At 38.4% G+C, this 19,869-nt stretch overlaps 1 protein-coding gene across 6 annotated transcripts in view; it reads right to left on the bottom strand.

Moving 5' to 3' along the window:
• Nucleotides 1-1,839: 1,839 nt before the first annotated feature.
• The window catches only part of LOC102946904 (fibronectin type-III domain-containing protein 3A), an 82,288-nt gene continuing 64,258 nt past the window's right edge, over nucleotides 1,840-19,869 (bottom strand). For 5 of the 6 annotated variants that reach the window (XM_007055272.4, XM_037908170.2, XM_043521670.1 and 2 more), the window contains 14 exons: nucleotides 19,639-19,813; nucleotides 19,117-19,203; nucleotides 18,705-18,843; nucleotides 17,225-17,293; nucleotides 16,817-16,935; nucleotides 16,577-16,682; nucleotides 15,786-15,961; nucleotides 14,872-14,985; nucleotides 13,865-14,014; nucleotides 12,942-13,222; nucleotides 11,417-11,629; nucleotides 10,025-10,191; nucleotides 6,228-6,349; nucleotides 1,840-4,423 (listed from right to left, as the gene is read on the bottom strand). In XM_007055272.4, the coding sequence (XP_007055334.2) occupies nucleotides 4,109-4,423; nucleotides 6,228-6,349; nucleotides 10,025-10,191; nucleotides 11,417-11,629; nucleotides 12,942-13,222; nucleotides 13,865-14,014; nucleotides 14,872-14,985; nucleotides 15,786-15,961; nucleotides 16,577-16,682; nucleotides 16,817-16,935; nucleotides 17,225-17,293; nucleotides 18,705-18,843; nucleotides 19,117-19,203; nucleotides 19,639-19,813 (2,233 nt within the window). In that variant the 3' untranslated portion in view covers nucleotides 1,840-4,108. Of the gene's footprint in view, nucleotides 4,424-6,227; nucleotides 6,350-10,024; nucleotides 10,192-11,416; nucleotides 11,630-12,829; nucleotides 12,861-12,941; nucleotides 13,223-13,864; nucleotides 14,015-14,871; nucleotides 14,986-15,785; nucleotides 15,962-16,576; nucleotides 16,683-16,816; nucleotides 16,936-17,224; nucleotides 17,294-18,704; nucleotides 18,844-19,116; nucleotides 19,204-19,638; nucleotides 19,814-19,869 lie in introns of those variants that run through there. The other variant, XM_043521672.1, reaches the window with a different exon arrangement.

The following is a 19,869-nucleotide window of genomic DNA, read 5'->3' as shown; positions in this document are numbered from 1 at the left end:
GGAAAAAGTTTGCTGCTTCCATCTGTGTGCACAAAATTCTCCCTTAACCACTGTCACTCCTTCCGCTTCAGGGTGATGTCACTAGTATTTCCTGCAACGTTTATGAAGTTTTAGCAGTGTCAGGATCAAGTCAAAACTATATACAGAAGCCAGTAGTGACTCAACACTCTGAGTGCCAATGGCTTCAGTCAATTGCCTTGCAATGTATCTCTGTGCACTTCCAACAAGCCACAAAGCGGTCATCAGCCAGTGGATTTGTCCCAAGCCCTACAAGATCACAGCTTTTGCTTATGGCTGATACAGAATCTATTCAACACCCTCATTCAAGTTCTTAGTATTTGTTTGATGTATGAAAACTAATCAAAACAGACCAGCTGGATTGAAAGAAACTACCTTTGTTCTCTTCATTTTAATATATTTAATAACTGGGAAAAACTTAAAGGGAAAGAAAAATATGAAGCTGTTGTGATTGTGAAAGGTGCATGTCCATTACAAAGGCTGACAAAGGGAAGCAAGAAAGTAAGCTACAGATTGGGGAAGGGGGGAGAGAGAGAAAGTTACTTGCTCAACTTCCACAAGAAGTTTGTGACAGATAGGGATGGAACCCAAGTCTCGCACCAGTTCCTTAACCTCAAGGCCATCCTCAAGTGGGGGGTAATGAAATTACACTGTTTGGACAGCCAAATTACTGCACTTGCATTAAAGGCAAAGGACTTTGATGGGTAGAGAGAGGATGGAGTCTATTTCAAGCATCATTTTCCCTGGTGGAAATCAGGGTTATGTCAAAGCAATCAAGCAATCCTGCCTTTGTTGCTCTGTCACCATTTCACGAGAAGTTGTTTGTGTTGTTGTGACACAGAGCACAACAACCTACCAGGGAAAAACAGGCTGTGTCACTTCACACACCACCGGAACTGTGCTAGATCACATCGCTCAATGCCGCTTTCCTTTTCAAAATGTTGATTTCAATGAGACCATTTTCAATCACCACCGTTAGTCATACATGCTTCTTCTCATCTGAATAACTAGAAATGGCGTTATGAAGACTAGTACACAGTGGTTCCAAAGGATGATCTCCATTGGCTTATAGGCAAACAGAACAGCATCCCCAAGTTCACTCATTTCATTAGTAGATTGTAAGGTTTATTTTTTGTCCTTCATGCATGTCCTGTAACCTTGCATAGGAAAACGGGTGGAGGGCTAATTCTTTAAGGCTGTATTCTCCACTGGATGGAACACTGAAATCAAAGCAGTGGAAATTCCATTGCAATTGGGCCAAAAATAGTTTGAGGGAAAGGAAGTGAGGCAATCTGGTATAATCCAGTCTCCCTTCCTGGACATATCGTGGCTGGGCAGAGCCAGGGAACAGCTGATCTACATGATTTCAGTGAGTTTCCTTTAGATGGATTCCCTGGAGTAAACAAACCGATTGGAATTAACTACTGGAGTCCCGCTCTTTCCACTGCACTGGAAGAAGGGAGGGGAACAAATGGCAGCACAATCCCTACTAGAGCAATAGAGGAGGGCATGGTGAGCAGCACAGAAGGACTGATCGTTGCCTAGGGAACCTGGGAAATCTGTGCTGTGGGAGAACTACATCCCCTCCACAAACCTCCTCCCACATGGAGATACCACCTTTGGAAGCACACAAGTTTCATCTTGGAACTTCCTGAGCACCCTTCTCATCTGTAGGTTTAAGATGATATAGCCTCACTAATGCTATAAAGCAACCTAATTCCGTGTTGCTGTTTCCTTCATCCTAAACTACATACTACACGGATGACAGGATTGTCCCAAAAGGAAGTTATTTTCTTCTTCACAAACACACAAATACATATATCAAATTTGAAAATTTGTATTTTTATTGGCTGTATTAAATATATTATCTATTTCATAGTTACAATTTAGTAATACAATGCAGCTTTAACATAAGTTTGAAATATCTCAAAATTACAATGCAAGAAAAATGAAGATACCTAATCTGTTAATGCCACTAGGGTACATCAATCTGGAATGTATAACTGTCAATATAAAATCTACATTACACTATACTTTCCAGTATATTTCCTGGAAATATGAACATTTTGTGGCAATTCAGAAGCATTTTATTTTAATTTTCTAGGAAATCATGATTTTGGTTAATATTTATTCTGAAAGCCTACTTTATTATTTTAAAAATATATCAGAAATGCTATTGCCAAATAAATCACTAAATGATTTGCTCTGTTTGTCTAAGAGTTAAAGAAAAAAATCCCTTGGCAAAAGAAATTTGCTGAAGGCAGTCTATTGTTTTCTAAAAGTAAAATATGAAAGGAAATGAAGGCATATTTGTAAACTTCGGCAAACTAAAGACACTAATATCTGTATAAAACTCTTTCCAACACTGAAGAGAGACTTCCATGATATAAATGATTAAGTTAAAGTTCTGCTACAAGTAGAACAATACATTCAGACATACATTTTCCAGGATTTTTTAATCAAAATAAATAGAGTACAAAATGAAGAGTACATTTTTGAAAAGGTTAATTTCAGATTGCACCATAGACCTACTTTTAAGAATATTAACTGATACTATGTCATAATTTAGGATTTCCACATTTGAAATGCAACACAATGCCTCAAACTAACTTATTAACAGCCATAGGAGAAACATCCTTAAGATGTTTTATTCTTTGAAAGAATTAGCTTGTACCCAACAGTACTATCCCACATGCAAGTGCACTGCCCCGATGTACATGAAATGTAGCTGTAGCATTTGCAAAGTATGTTAAATCTGTAACATTCTATGGCATGTTCTTTTAATGCCAAAATTATTAAGACGACCCATTCTGAAACAAATGTCTAAATTTGTGGCTTCCAGCTTGCAAAACAGTTGACGTAAAGAAAATAGCTGTCAGACTTCTCTTCAGATACCTAAAGAATATGTTTGACAAGGAACAGTCATATGTAGTGCATAGTAACCACCAAAAATATTCCTCAAAACAGTGTCAAGACACGCATGACAAGTTTTGGAAAAGTTTCATAGCAAACTGAAAATTCTCACCACCGCCACAATGGAATGTGAACTGCCACCACTGTGATAGCAATTAATTGAAAACATTGTATAAATGTTGCCTAAAAATATTTCATGTATAGTTTGATAATTCAGATAAGGATAGAAGAGCATCCAAAAGCAGTCTGAACTTTTTTATTTTTAGGTTAAGAATAGTACAAAAACATTTGCTCAGTTTGAGCCAATAGTGAAACATTTATCATAAATGCACTCTTTCTCCTTAAAGACAAAATCTGTGCCTTCTCTGAAAATGCTGAAAAGATTTAATCAGACGCACAGGAAGTTACTGTTCTCTCAGGCACTGAGAATGAAAATGTGGATTGGGCCAACAGTTGTTTACCAACTGCTGACAGCATTTCATTCAGAAACATAAAGTACAAAAGAGGACCAATTTGCAATATTACATACAAATACATTCAGTCACTCTGTATGTACATTACATCCCTCTAGCATTTTTAATTACAATTCTCAAAATGCTGGCACCTCTACTTTAACGCTTGAAATATTAATTCTTGAACCCCAAACATTAAAATAACTGTAAAGTAGCAATATCATATTTTGTTTTCCTTCTACAGTATATTAAATGTGGTTTGCTCTAGCAATGTTCTGCAGTACAGTACTGTTCTAAGCTCAAGCATTTTTGCTGCTGTATTTCATGTATACCAAACTATAACAATACTTGATTAAAAGTTGCTGATCCACTACCACTTGCTTAGTTGCACTTCAAAAAGACTTTATATAACGCCTTTTCTCTAACTGGCCAAAGGGCCTATGCTTTGATAGTGAGAGACAGTGTGGTAAGGCAGTTTTTTGCTGTTTTATTAACAGCTAACCCTGATTACAGAGGACCCAGGATTACCCCTTCTATGGCAGTTGTGTGTTCTTTATTTGGAGAGGTTCTGCCAACCCAGCCTCAACGTCAGTCAGCAGCAAAGATGGAAACGTGTGTATGTCTTATACAATCATTTCCAGCTAGGATGTTATTTAGAATTAACCAACATAAATACCCAGAATAACTGTCATAAAAAGCTGAACAATGACTAGGCTTCAAACAATCTACTTGATTACAAAGTACTGAATAACAAAAGCAAACAAAATAGCAACCATTGCAAATCCCACAAGAAGAAGAAAAGCAAACTGCTCATCACTTAATGTCTTCTTAATCTTTGCAAATTTAGCTGTAGAATCAGTACACTGGGGAACCAACTCTTGTTTTTGAGATGAGAATACTGTACTGGGACTATAAGGTCCATACAGTTCTTGTAATCCAGTAGAATCTTGATACTGGCGTCCAGCACAGACTCTGAACCGATATTCACAGTTTGTCTGAAAGTTTGTGAAACGGAATGAAGTCTCTGATCCCTTGTATACCTAAATAATAAAGAGAGCAAACAAGTTGCTCATCTATTTCACTTTCCCAGTATCTAGCAATAGACACAATATTCAGTGCAACCAGAGCAGGCCTGCAAGGGTCTGGGAAGCCCTCCCCATGCATCCAATTTGAGGGCTTCAGAAATAAAAGAGTCTCTGCTTTTATTTCTAAAGTGTTTCCTAGCAAACAGTCTTTAAAATGTGAGAAAGAACTAGGAGTGAAAACTTGCCACCGATGTTCCCCTAAAGATGACAAATTATTTGCTGTCCCTGCAAGCCTGGCCTCTGAAAAAACTACCACCACAGGTAGTGCAGACAGTGCGCTAGGACCATCCTAAACGAAGACAGCACCTGTCCCAGAGTTTACAATTTACAATGAAGTGCTGGGGATAGGTAGGGGGATAAAACATAGTTATCCCTCTCCCACATAAACATCAAATCCCCAACCGTTCTTCAACCTTGCCTCTACTATTTGACTCATTTCATAGTACAAGTGGGGTTTGGGAGGAGATTATGGCAGTGGCTTTAAAAATCAGTGCTGACAGAGTGCTCCTACCTAAGGGATAGAGTACAAGAAAGCACAAAGTTGTTTGCAGAAAAAGTGGACAGACGGGTAAGGAGTGAGAGCCAGCCGGTTTATACTGGGATAAGGAGGGGGGCCAGATTTGTGAAGGGCCTGTTAAGATTGGCACGTATGCTAAAGAATCTCATTAACCTTACCCCAAATAATGAGGCTGCTCCTGTGCATGGTGGTACACTCAGGTCAATAGGAGGTTCTTTATATGTGAGATGGAGCAGAAACAATTCTAGCTTTTTGAAAATTACCCTGTTCAAAACCTATTTGAGGTTTTCAGTGACATAAGGCATTCAACATTTACAATGGTGTACTACTACTATCATAAAGCTTTGTGTATGACAGTGATACATGAAGATATGCATAAAAATTGGAAAGATCCTTTTGAGGCCGAGCTGCCCCAGTTGTAATCGTTAAAACCGTTCACAACCGTTTAATAGTTTGAGGAAGTTTGTTTAAAAATAAAATGGCACCGCAGACTTTTCCAGGTTAAAAATCCATACTGAGGGAGGGAGGATGGTTTATAGAGCCTGGTTTTAGTAGTGGTCAAGAAAGCGTGCACAAGAGGGTTGGGCAAGTCTAAAAACCAAGAGTCTTAAGTTTGTCATTTCAGAATTGGTACTTACAAACCACTATGTTCACAACTGTGTAAACAGAGCTCGCCATGTTCCACCCCCTCCCTCTGGGAAAAAAACCCGTATCATTTTTGTCTAACCTCCTAGGTTAATACACTGCTTTAATTCTGTGCCTCTTATGGTCTCATTAAAAATTTACAAATTAGAGTAAGGGATTCAAATTTATTACTTTGAGTGCATTCAATTTGAAGAAAGCTGGGCAAAGGCACTATGTATTAGAACAATTTAAAATCTAATCAGCCTAAGGCCATGTCTACACTACTACTTATGTCGGCAAAACTTAGAGGACGCTCGGGGTGTGAAAAAATCCACACCCGAGTGACATACATTTCGCTGGCATAAGTGGTAGTGTGCACAGCGCTATGTGAGTGGGAGAGCTGCTACCGCCACTCATTGAGATGGTTTTATGAGGTCAGCATAGAGCAGCTACATGAGCGATCTTACAGCAGCACAGCTGCATTGATGCCCCTGCAAGCTCGCTAGCGTAGACATGGCTTTAGTAACATTCAGAGACTTGATGTAAAAAAAAAAAAAAAAAAAAAAAAATTCCTTACAATAATTTTTTTTAAAATAGCAAATGAAATTTTAAAATTACCTGATCAACCTCTCTCACACTGGCAAGTTGAAGAATGTAAACAATGGAATCTCCTTTCATTGACTGTAGAGGCTCCCATGTGATTTCACAGATGTTTTCTCTCACCTGATTTACTTTGGGTGCTGGGGAAGAAAAAAAAAAAGAATCCACACACGCGCTTTCAAAAATTTTTTTGTTAGAAAAACTTTTTTCATGGTTAACCTGAAACCACTGTAATCCCTTTTTTACATGACTAAGGACATGGCTTTAGTAACCCAGCCACACCACTAATGAAGAAGTGATTCTCAATGGGGCTGTTAAACAGGCTTAGGACAGATATTCAGTTTTGTGGTACTATCTTAAAGTATCTTAGTAAAGATTTAATATGGAAGCCCATTATACTTTGTGTCAATTTTTCCACATACAACTTGCTTACAATTTGGTAGTGAAAGTTTTTTTTTTTTTAAACCGTTAGCCCCAAAACTGAGGCTGAGGTCAGGATTCTTTCCATTTTGCATATCTCAACAAGGAAAGGTTTTGCAGGCCAAATTATGCTCTCAGACACTCTGCAACTCTCTTGCAAAACTTAAGGGGGATGCAAAGGTACTTCTGAAAACGTAATTTGGCCTGAACAATCTTTAATCATTGGTGATGTGCCAGATGAAACAAACTGTCTCTAGACCAGCATTTAAAAGTGTGACGTTACCTTGTGTTAGCAAAAATACTCCAACATACACATTTCAAAAGTCTAGTGTAGATCAGACAGTGTACTTTTCAGTGGTGTTAACATGTATTCACTAATGCGTTAATAGGTGTGAAGTTATCCTAGGCATCATCTACATGGGAAAGTTGCACCTGTCTCACTTAGATCTTTTGTAAAACTGTTTTAAACTGCTGCAAACACCTGTGCAGACACACTTACTTTATTTTAAAATGGCTTACTTTGGTTTACTTTCAACTGATTTATATAATGTTTAACCTAAATCAAAATAAGCCTAATGTAAAATGAAATAAATGTCCACACAAGTTTGTGTCAGTTAAAAAAAAAAAATCACACCTTTAGTCACATTGCAACTATCACATTAATATGGACAAAGCTTTGGGAAGAGGGTGAGTTTGTAGAACTAGCACTTTAAAAAACTTTTTACTTGCAAACTGATTGTATTAGTACCTTTGGGAATAGAGAACTATTCAATAACGTTCTTGTTTTTGAGTGATATCCAGTTAGGATGGACAAAAGTGCGAGTGCCTTGTAAACCTGAGTCATTGTAATTTACATACTTAGGAATTTCTAAGTAAGCAGCCTCTGAACCATTTAAACAAGTGGGCACCTAGTATCTTTCAGGCAGAACTCAAGCAACTGCTTTGCTTTCAAACTAAAAATGCATTCTCCTTTTCAAATGTACTCTTGAAACCTCTTAAAAGTCACAAGAGTTAGTCAAAGCAATCTAGAGGATATAGGTCCTCATATCTTATGATTTGTTCATATTTTTTTCACTAAGAGTATGTCTACACATAAAATGCGACAGTGGTACAGCTGTAGCGCTTCAGTGTAGACACTCACTACAGCAACAGGAGGGGTTCTCATTGCTGGAATTAATCCACCTTCCCAAGAGATGGCAGCTAGGTTGACAGAAGCACTAGTACTGTCTACACCAGGGTTTAGGTTGGCATAGATACTTTTCACACCCCTGAGACAAACAGCTATGCCAATGTAAGTTTTCTGTGTAGACCAGCCCTAAATCAGATGACACTTACTTTTATGTGCAAAGTAGTTATAAGATTCTACTTTTCTAGAGTTTTGTTTATGTCAAATATTCTCTTCTCATTTAGGTTATATTTCTGTAACCAGATCTGAGAAGGACTTCAAAATTGCTTGTTATGCTGAGATGGTGGATTCTCAAACTAATGCCTGTCTAGTCAGAGAATTATTCAGTAATTACCTTCAAGTAACTAGGGAGGAACAGTGTGTAGGTCCTTGTATCTCCCAGTTGGGAGCTATATATGTCATACAAGTCTTCATAATTGAAGTGCCAAGTTCATAAATGCCAAGTTATCCTAGGCATCATCTACATGGGAAAGTTGCACCTGTCTCACTTAGATCTTTTGTAAAACTGTTTTAAACTGCTGCAAACACCTGTGCAGACACACTTACTTTATTTTAAAATGGCTTACTTTGGTTTACTTTCAACTGATTTATATAATGTTTAACCTAAATCAAAATAAGCCTAATGTAAAATGAAATAAATGTCCACACAAGTTTGTGTCAGTTAAAAAAAAAAAATCACACCTTTAGTCACATTGCAACTATCACATTAATATGGACAAAGCTTTGGGAAGAGGGTGAGTTTGTAGAACTAGCACTTTAAAAAACTTTTTACTTGCAAACTGATTGTATTAGTACCTTTGGGAATAGAGAACTATTCAATAACGTTCTTGTTTTTGAGTGATATCCAGTTAGGATGGACAAAAGTGCGAGTGCCTTGTAAACCTGAGTCATTGTAATTTACATACTTAGGAATTTCTAAGTAAGCAGCCTCTGAACCATTTAAACAAGTGGGCACCTAGTATCTTTCAGGCAGAACTCAAGCAACTGCTTTGCTTTCAAACTAAAAATGCATTCTCCTTTTCAAATGTACTCTTGAAACCTCTTAAAAGTCACAAGAGTTAGTCAAAGCAATCTAGAGGATATAGGTCCTCATATCTTATGATTTGTTCATATTTTTTTCACTAAGAGTATGTCTACACATAAAATGCGACAGTGGTACAGCTGTAGCGCTTCAGTGTAGACACTCACTACAGCAACAGGAGGGGTTCTCATTGCTGGAATTAATCCACCTTCCCAAGAGATGGCAGCTAGGTTGACAGAAGCACTAGTACTGTCTACACCAGGGTTTAGGTTGGCATAGATACTTTTCACACCCCTGAGACAAACAGCTATGCCAATGTAAGTTTTCTGTGTAGACCAGCCCTAAATCAGATGACACTTACTTTTATGTGCAAAGTAGTTATAAGATTCTACTTTTCTAGAGTTTTGTTTATGTCAAATATTCTCTTCTCATTTAGGTTATATTTCTGTAACCAGATCTGAGAAGGACTTCAAAATTGCTTGTTATGCTGAGATGGTGGATTCTCAAACTAATGCCTGTCTAGTCAGAGAATTATTCAGTAATTACCTTCAAGTAACTAGGGAGGAACAGTGTGTAGGTCCTTGTATCTCCCAGTTGGGAGCTATATATGTCATACAAGTCTTCATAATTGTATTCTTTCCTATAAGATAGGTAATATTCTGACTGTCAGACTGAGCTGCTTTTATGTGGCCCTTTAAAGTTCTCATTTAGAGTGAAGAATATTTGATGTGTTTATTTTCTCTTCTCACTTGCCAACAGGCCACTCTAACCTATATCAGCTGGCAATGGTCCCCAGGAGACTATATATCAGGAGAGAATTGGAGGAGCATGCCCTCAATGCCAGGGCTGGGAGGATAGTGGTGCAGGAGCTGGCCATACTGGTTTTATACCTGCAGAATGCTTCGTCCCAGTAGGGGAATTCTTAGCTGGCCAGATACAGTCACAGTATCCAGCCCATCTGTACTGCCTGTGTTTGACAAAGAGGCTAGATAGAGGAAAGAATCTGTTTTTACTATCAAATATAAGAAGGACCATATTGGGTGAGACAAAAGGTCCATATAGCCCAGTATCCTGTCTTCTGACAGAGGCCAACGTCAAGTGCTTCAGAGGGAATAAACAGAACAGGTATGCTACTGTTGATTTTTACACACCAGAACAACAACTCCTCTTAGAATGCTGTATGCTCACCTTTAAGAGATGCTGGTGGAGATTTGGTTGTAGTGAAAGCATAAACTTCAGAAAACTCCCCTTCTCCAGCATCATTGTATGCCTGGATTTTAAAATAGTATGTAGTGGATTCACTGAGTCGCTGCACCTTGTACGTATGACAAGGTCCACTATAAACAGTAACAAATCTAAAAAAAAATATTTTTTTTACAAATAAGTACATGTTAGAATTACACAAACTAATTTATGTTAATGTTTAACACTGAAAAGTGTGTGATGGGTGAAAGACGTTTGTAAAATTTTATTACAAAAATGGTGACTTTTACCTTAAGTTTGTTACACAAGTGTTAGACCAAACAGACCTCTTTTATTGCAATAAACAGTTATGTGTATTAGTGTCATTCACAACAATAACACTGAGTTGTCAGCACCAGGGAGTGCCAATACCTTTTCCCCCCACTCATTTTATGGGATCTGTCATTAAATCTAGATTTGCAATAGGCTGGAACGTTACACAGGAAGTTTGTTACACATGGTTAGTCATGCACTTTGTTTCCCAACCTCTCAAATTTTTAAGTTAAAGGAACTGAGAACTTCTGGGGGGTGGGGGGAAAGGTTCATACGCTTTTATAATCTTAGGAAAAAAAAGAATTGTTCACTCTATTTGTCAATTACGCACACTAAACCTTTAATATTAGAGCAGATATTTTTTAAATACAGAAAACTGACAGTACACTTATAGGTTAATGCATTATGTTATTACAATGTAACAATTCATAACTTTCTTGAATGGGGTTCTCAAACTGGTAGTCGGGACCCCTCAGGGGGTCACAAGGTTATTACATGGGGGGGGAGAGGGTCGCGAACTGTTGGCCTCCACCCAAACTTTGCTTTGCCTCCAGGCTTTATAATGGTGTTAAATATATTTAAGTGTTTTTAATTTATAAGGGGGGGGGGGGGTCACACTCAGAGGCTTGCTATATGAAAGGGGTTACCAGTACAAAAGTTTGAGAACCACTGTTCTTGAGTAAAGATGTGACGCAAGTGCTAAGTATTAATTTCTCATGCCATACAATGAATCAGATACACCCAAATTAGCTTTTCCACTGGAAAATGAAACTGAATATCCGATTCCACCATAAGAGTTCTAAGGAAACATACAAATGCGATTTATACAGCACGTGGGCTTAACACTGACAGTCTTGATTATCTTTCCATTTTTTGTCATCCAGTAAACTATATCAACTAACAGAACTGAGGAAATGAATAGTTTTATGATATACATCCTAATAAGATTACCTGATTTCATACCCATTAACTTGATAAGATCACAGTGGACTACAAAACAGGACATGAAGCTGTAAAACATTAGCAGGCTTCTGAATGTTCCAAATTGTAGAGTAATGATCTCACCTGCCAAACCTATCCTCCATCTGCAAGTTGAACTGTGTAGGATTGGTAATTAAAGCTCTACCAGGACCTTCACCCCATTTCAGTTTAAGACTCTGGTAGCTGAAGACCACACATTCAAGATGAGGCGGGTCAGGAGGTAGTGGTTTTGTTTTGGCTTTAATGGAATGATTGAAAGGACCAACTCCAAAGTTGTTTATGGCCTGTATTCTAATTCTTCAAGTGAGAGAGGGGGAAAAAAGGTTTGTTGTTAATTTACAACTACTAGGTTAAATAATATACTAAAATACACTATTTTACTGATTGTAAATTTCAATTACTGATATACTAAAATAACCCTATACAAGCCCCTGATAATATTTTGCAATGAAGCAAAATGTCAATTGTCATCTGCAAAGAACCAAACACCACAAAAGTTATAAAGCTACAGTTAGAGATTTTAGAGTTGATTTTTGGAAAAAAAAAAAGTTTAAGAGTTAAGATCTCTTTCAAGTTGAGGTAATATTTGGAATACAAGTGAGACAAATACCACAAGGTTTTCAGTGGGATTTTGCATAGAATAATGCTGAATAATGCATAAATAATATTGAGAAGTAGTGCAGAATGGAAGCACAGTTGCTGCTGTTCATGAAGATAAAGCATGCAAGTTACAATATTTTTAAGAGTTCAGAGTTAAAGCAGGTTATGATGTAATCTTAAAACAAAAAGCAAGGAAATTCGCCTTAATTCACCCTATTTCAGTTCAGCTGGTAATTCTCCTTCCCTCTCTAGTAAAGCATCTAAAACTGTCAAACACAGGCACAATGTGATGACTAAGGACAGAATGATAGCCGTGACTATGATAGTCCCTCCCCTCCCCCATTTGAGTTTTACAGGTTAACCTACAGATGTGATATTTTAACCTTTATTAGTCTATTAATTTTTAAAATAGATTGAAGGGCATTTACATATAGATGTGTATTTAACAAAACTAAAAAAAACAGAATTTACATTTACAATGTACAAAGTATACAGAATTTAATTTTATCCCTTCATATAGAATCACAGAAGTGTAGGGCTGGAAGAGACCCCGAGAGATTCTTTAAGTCCAGCCCCTGAGACCATCCCTGACAGGTGTTTATCTAACCTCTTCTTAAAAGGTTTCAGAGTAACAGCCGTGTTAGTCTGTATTCGCAAAAAGAAAAGGAGTACTTGTGGCACCTTAGAGACTAAGCAATTTATTGGAGCATAAGCTTTCGTGAGCTACAGCTCACTTCAGCTCACGAAAGCTTATGCTCAAATAAATTGGTTAGTCTCTAAGGTACCACAAGTACTCCTTTTCTTTTTGCGAATACAGACTAACATGGCTGTTACTCTGAAACCACTCTAAAGACAACCCATTACATAAATGCACACTCTGGCTTACAGCATGCTCACCTTAATGAAGTGGACTAGGAGACCAAAAAACCTGGAGGGAAAAAACAGTCCTGAACATTGTATGTTAAAATAGCTACAAGACTGGTTTCAGAATAAAATAAGGAATAATCACCTGTACAAAGTGTCAGGGTGCAGATTCTCCAGAATATGGCTTGTAACTCTACCAACAGTTACAAGTTGCTTTTCCCCATATTCTATATTATATCCAATGACATCTGACCCATGGCAACATGGTTCCTCCCACTGAATGGCGAGGCACGTTGACAAGGGACAAGGAATTTCCATCTGATCTTCTTCAAGCAGATGTAGTACAGACACTGCTGCAGGCACCGACGCTGGTGTTGTTACCACACCAATACCTCCAAACAATCCAACTCCAGCTATATTCACAGCCTGAAAGAGAGATTCTGTGGTGTTCAAGGAGTCCACATTTTTCTATCTTGTCTTTGAGAAACTGCTTTGATTTTGTGCTTCATTAAAGAAATTTGCAAGAGGATGGCATTTTCCTAAACATAATGAAACCTTATCAGTCCAGAACTAAAGGCAAAATTCCACTTTAGTACGTGCAGCTCACATGGAGGTTGAGAGAAATGAGAACAGCAGCAGAATGTCCTTAACCATTCTGTCTTTCATGATAACTCAGATTAATCTGTTCTGAAACACTTTGTTGTGTTCCTTAAAAATATAGTAAGCAATAGCTTGCAGATCTTGAGCACCTTCCAATAAGGACATCTGGCATAAGGGTGTAACAGGCCTGGACATGTTCCCAAGATGGCTGGCCACAACCATCTGGGACTTTGAAGAGATGCAGAAGACATTAGTCTAGTGTTTAATCGAACACTATCCTATTCCTAGGTGTACACACTTTGGTTGGAGTGACAGAAGATGCTCTCCAAATCCTTTTCCTCGTCCAGTGCATCTGTACAAGTTGGACCAGAACTTTGTCCTTAGTTTCTAGATGAAGTACTTATTCAGATGCTAATTATCTTTAGGTTTTGATTTTTAAAGTGACATACAAAAGGAAGCCTCTCATACCTGTACTCTGCAATAATATGTGGTTGCAGGCGTAAGACCTTTCACTTCATAGCTCAGACAAGGGCCAGTGTATATGATACGCATTGATCCTTCCATTTGTCCCCAGTCCAGCCTATATTCACAAATTTCAGCACCATTGCATGCAGGACTCTGGGAAATTCAAGTCAGTGAAAGATTAGCTTTCAGATAGCTCATGATTTGTAATTATAAATATATATTTAAGATTATATCAATGGGGAATGGGTAGCGAAGAGTGTGGCTTCACTAAATTTATCAGTGAAATGAGTTGGCTGGTTTCTACCTACTCCTAAAAGGGTATATGTCCTCCTCAAACCACTACACAAATGACACTCCTGGCTACAGGGAATACAAGTATTAAACAGGAGTAATTTGACAAAAAACTGCATTGAGAAGTTTGCACATATCTACCCTATAGCACACCTGATTTTGGTCAGTAGTGCTTTTTCACACAAGGCACTACTGTTGAAACTATGCTAGTAAACAATGGTGTCAGAACACTTTTATTAATAGTACAGTCCTAGCATGCAAAATGGAGGTTTTTCAGTTTGAAAACCGTTCCATAAGTAACACTCAGACCTTCCAGGTAGTCCACTGCATGGCTATAAGTACACCATTTGACTGAAACAGGAACATTCTTCACAAAGATTGCAATTCCCATCTGGTCCCATAATTTTCCAGTAACTAGTTGTAACAGTGGTGTGCACACTACTTAAGGAAAATGTGCTAACAGCAAATAGTCACCCACACCATGAGAAGGGCTTAAATATCACTCCATTTTCTCAATACAAGAACAAAATCTGTAGCTGAGAACATTTACAAAACAAAATTATTCAAAGCTGACTTCTGCCTGAGTACTGGTAAAACTGGGGAAGCCATTTGAAATATTCCATCAATATACTCAATTCTTCTCTTTGTGAATTTACTTATGTGCTACATATGGTGCATGAAATTCTAAAGCTTTAACAATAAAAATTTTAAAAACCTACCTCCCAAGTGACCACTACACAGGTGGCAGCCTTACAGGTTAACAAAGGTGTACTACACTGATCAGGAGGTCCTGCAGCTGTAGAAATCTCTGCTTTTTCAGAGAGAGGGCCAAACTAGAAGGAAATACAATTGCAAGAGTGTAGCAATGACAGAAAAATAGGACAAATGCACATTTGCACAGTGATAGGTTGGAGAAAATAAAAGATGCCATTTTATTTTGATAGTACTAAGATTTTGCATCACAATACCTAACTTCATAACTCCTATTGGAGCTTTTTGGGCACCTGCTACACATAACTGGTTTTGTGCACACAGAACCTCCAAAAAGCTCCCACTCATAGGGTTCTGCACAGTGGTAAGCCTCTCAACTTTGTGCGTATGCATGGCTCCCCCAATCTTCCTTTCCTTGCAGTCACATCTTGCTTCCAAAAGCAAGTGGCATTGCTCTAGAGGGACTCTTCTGTGACTAACATTGCTCCCATCCCTTGTTCCAACCCAGTATAGCTTGGAGGTATCCTCTCTGCCCAACACTACCACTACCCTACCCTGACCCTACCTATCACATACTGTAAATTTAAAAGTGATCTGCAAAATCTAGATGGGACATAACAGAAATGGGGTCACGGGGACGAAACTCCAACTGCAAAATTAGGGAAAACTTTTGGAAGGCATAAAGGACAGTTGGGCTCCTAACTATTCTTTGAGCCACTGATGATCTGGCACATAAATTTCACTGTCTTCTCTTTGCCAGAAGGGCTTTTGCAAACTGGTCCTTCAATGGGACTAATATGGAAAGCCACAGAGATGCTGCAAACACCACCACCAGGATCCTAATATATAGCTATCTTATTAGTGGTAGTACCTGTATAGTTACTTGCAAAACAAAAACTGATTATATAAAGAGATTGATTACCCCAGCTTTATTTCCTGCTCTTATCCAGAAGCAGTACATTCTGCCAGGAAGTAGACTGTTCACTGTGCATTCTGTCGTCTGACCCTGATACACTTGTCTGTGTTCATCTTGTTCAGAGTTTGCCATTTCTACAACATATTCTATTACTTCTGAGCCCCCATCTGTGGAAGGGGGATCTATGAAATATAAAGTTGCATTAATACAAAACCCAACAGCTCTTATTTTAATAATAGTTTCAAGGTGGTCTGTATGAAACCATAAGCTAGATTAATTCTAAAAATACATTTGCAGATGTTTGGTTTCAGCATCTATCTGAGCTGCAACAATTCACGAGCCTCTAATCCTTTTAAAAAACACAGCTGTCAGTTAGTAAAAGATTCATATCAATCTTTTTGATCAGGCATTTATACATATTATCTCTTACTTCTCCCCTTTACAGGGCTAAAAATAAAAAAGCAACAACTTATTTTTGCTTTCAATTGCCAGTTACAAACGGGTAAAGGGTAAAGACTAACCATAGCATACTGTTCCCTAACTTCTGTGCTCGCTGCTCCTTAAAGTTCTGTTAGTAATACACCAACTGCCCCACAAGCTATATGAAGTATAACTGAAGAGCTTTGCATTACAGTTTTTCCCTTTGACTGAGTTTAATTACATAAGCTTTCAAGTTTTTGAATGAGTCTCTTGATATTTCAATTTTAGTTTTGTGGGATCATTTTTGTTTTTAGCCTTCTATTTTTATAATGTTCAAAACCTGGAAAATGTTTATCTACAGAAACACTGGTCCTTACCCCATTGTAGAGTTATTTCTCTGGGCTTAGCTTTGCTAACCAGGCATGGAGCATGGCAAGGTCCAGGAGGAACAGCTGATGTTTGTACAGTCAGAACATCAGAAGCCTAGCAAAAGTGTACATATATTATTTTAAAGTTACAGTTGTGAAACACTGCACAACATTATTTTACTAAAGGAGAAATAAAACTACTTTCAAGGCCTAATGTGTTTATTCTTTTCAAGTGACTTCTTGGCTCACCGGGCTTTCACCTCCCTTACTGACACAGTAAACTCTCAGTTTGTATGAAATACCAGGCTTGAGATGATCACACACATGTTCTCTCACGGAACCACTATACACTACTTCCCATTTAGTTCCTGCGGGAAAAGGAAAGAATATCAATTTACAATCCATGGGGAAAGTTTTGTTACATTAAAACATTAAACTTTTCCCCATATACACTAATTTAAGGCACACACATCACAGAACAAAAACTGAATCCTGGATTGGTTCAATTATGCATACAAACAGCATTTACCGTAATTAACTACTACTCCTATCTATAACAAAATGAACATTCTAATTGCTACAGGAATCACAATACATACTTACATGTGAACAGAAGTGAACAATAAATTGAATTAGGCCTTTTCAATGATTGCTTACCAATTAAAGTTTCTGAAATTTCTAGGAAGTACTTAGAAATGTCTGATCCTCCATTATCCTTTGGTGGATCTGAAAGAAAGTTACATTTTAGTTACAATGAATTTCAAAAGTTTAGAAAAAACCATGAGGTTCATGTACCATCTTGTAAACAACTATTCAGAACAGTATTTTTCATTGTGGAATATACTCATATGGGAAGTTAAACTGGAATTGCAATAATACTGCAATAAAAGATGAAATATGAAAGCTTCATGTTCAGACAGAGCATAAAATATAAGGGTCCTATCAGAATCTGTTTTTATGAAATATTATACACATTTTAAGACAGCAGTAGAGTGGGTTGGGCTCCACAGTAAGAGTATGAGGAGATAGAGGCCAGCTGCTAAAGTTCTGCTACTCTTTTTGAATGAAATAAATATTTTTGCTACTTATATATTATATGAAGACTAAGTTTTAATGTGTAAATTGCAACTTTTCTTGGAAGCCACACTCAAAGTTAAGAGTAGGGTAATCAAATAATCTCTCGGTTGGTAAATATATTCTGAAGGAATAGCTGGTCATTAGTGCATCTTGAAAAGAGATAGGATTGGGAGAAAGATTTGTATTTTTAAGGAGATTACATTTAGGCTAAAAGTTTCTCTGAAGAAAAGAACTGCATGGAAACAGACTATAGTCTATTTTTAGACCAGTTCTCTATGCTATTTTAAATTTGTTTTACTGATACCTTATAGCAGGGGTGGGCAAACTTTTTGGCCCAAGGGCCACATCTGTGTATGAAAATTGTATGGCAGGCCATGAATGCTAATGAAATTGGGGTTTGGGGTGGGGGGGGGGGAAGGTCTCTGCTGGGGGTGCAGGCTCTAGGGTGGGGCCAGAGATGAGGAGGGCTCCAGCTGGGGGTGTGGGCTGTGGAGTGGAGCTGGGGATAAGGTGGTGGGGGTGCAGGAGGTTGCTCCAGGCTGGGACAGGGAGTTGGGGTACGGTAGGTGGTCAGGGGTGCAGGTTCCAGGCAGCGCTTACCTCAAGCAGCTCCCAGAAGCAATGGCATGCCACGCCCCCCCGGCTCCTACGTGGAGGCACAGCCAGGCGGCTCTGCAGGCTGCCTGTCCACAGGCGCCACCCCTGCAGCTCCCATTGGTCACGGTTCCCGGCCAATGGGAGCTGCAGGGTCAGCACTTGGGGTGGGGGCAGCGTGCAGAATCCCCTGGCTGACCCTACATGTAGGAGCCAGAGGGGGGGGACATGCCGTTGCTTCTGGGAGCCATGTGGAGCAGGACAAATCCCCGATCCCACTCCCCGGATGGAGCACTGGAGCGGGACAAGCCCCAGACCCCGCTCCCCAGCAGGAGCTCGAGAGCCGGATTAAAATGTCTGGAGGGCCAGATGCGGCCCCCGGGCCGTAGTTTGTGCACCCCTGCCTTATAGGCTCATTTCTCTTCCGAGGAGCAAGGGAAGACAAAATTAACACAAGCTGACTTACCCCATGTAACTTTCACATTGTGTGAATGGATCTTTCCCTTTACACTTGGTTTACTTGGTGGTCCAGGTTTATCAGGAATTGTGCTGTATTCTACTACCTCACTTGGGATACTTTTCCCTTCATTGTTACAGGCACAGAGCTGTTAAGAATGAATATAATATATTGATTGCTATGGACAATATCAGACTAATTTGCAAACAAAGATCAAAGAGAAAGGCAATTATTTTTAAAACATCTCTGACGCCATAATAAAATAAAAATGTAATCCCACTGAAAAATTACTACTGCTAGGTTAGCCTGCTATTGTATATGGTTAGGAAACACCAAACAAGTGCTATGAGCAAATAGCTTCAGAAATACAATATTGGTCAATAAAAATAAAAGGAAATCAAACACGTAATTTAGCACATACCCTAAACTTATGAGGAGTACTCCTCCTTAGATTTTGTAAAGTGCATGAAAGTTCTTCTCCATTATATTTTGGCTGAAAACCATAACCCTGTAAAGCACAGAAATTAAGAACAGGCATACAGTCACTAACAACTCTCCTGGTAAAACAACAAGAGCAGCAATTGGTCCCCACAATTTCTCAAGCATTAAACCATTTGAATTTCCCTGGGACACTTCTAACCAAGTCTATATGGTTCTATACTATATAAAGTGTCTCTAATAAGGTGAATTACTTCATAACAGAAGAGGATGGCAACTTCAGCAATTATGCTTAATTTTTTTTTTTATCATTAGATAGTGTAGGCCTTTACATAGTTCAGCATTTCCACTTTATGAAAGGCTGTTTTATTAATTATACCGTGTTTATGAACTGTTAATTGTAGTGCAATGTTTCGTATTATTACACTTGGGATAATCTTAATGAGTTACATTTACACTTAAAATTACAGACTACTCATCAAAACATTAAGAAAACCCAACTTACAGAATCATCTTCTTCCATATCTAAAGTGTAAGTCAGAGAGTCATCTGAAGGCATGCCATTAGGTGGGCTCCATTTTAATGATAACCATGTTACTCCTGCTTCAGTTAACTCAGGGGGCAATGGTGGTGAAGGGACGATTCCTGCTGTATAATATATCACTGTCTCACTAAACCCACTGAAAAGTTAAATTTAAAGGTTAGTAACATTAGCTTGGGCTGTTGAGAAATTAAA

This window comes from Chelonia mydas, chromosome 9 (assembly GCF_015237465.2).
Source record: "Chelonia mydas isolate rCheMyd1 chromosome 9, rCheMyd1.pri.v2, whole genome shotgun sequence".
Classification (NCBI taxonomy): domain Eukaryota; kingdom Metazoa; phylum Chordata; order Testudines; family Cheloniidae; genus Chelonia; species Chelonia mydas.
The sequence above is the reverse complement of the archived record's forward strand: the minus strand, read 5'-3'. Positions and strand labels throughout refer to the sequence as shown.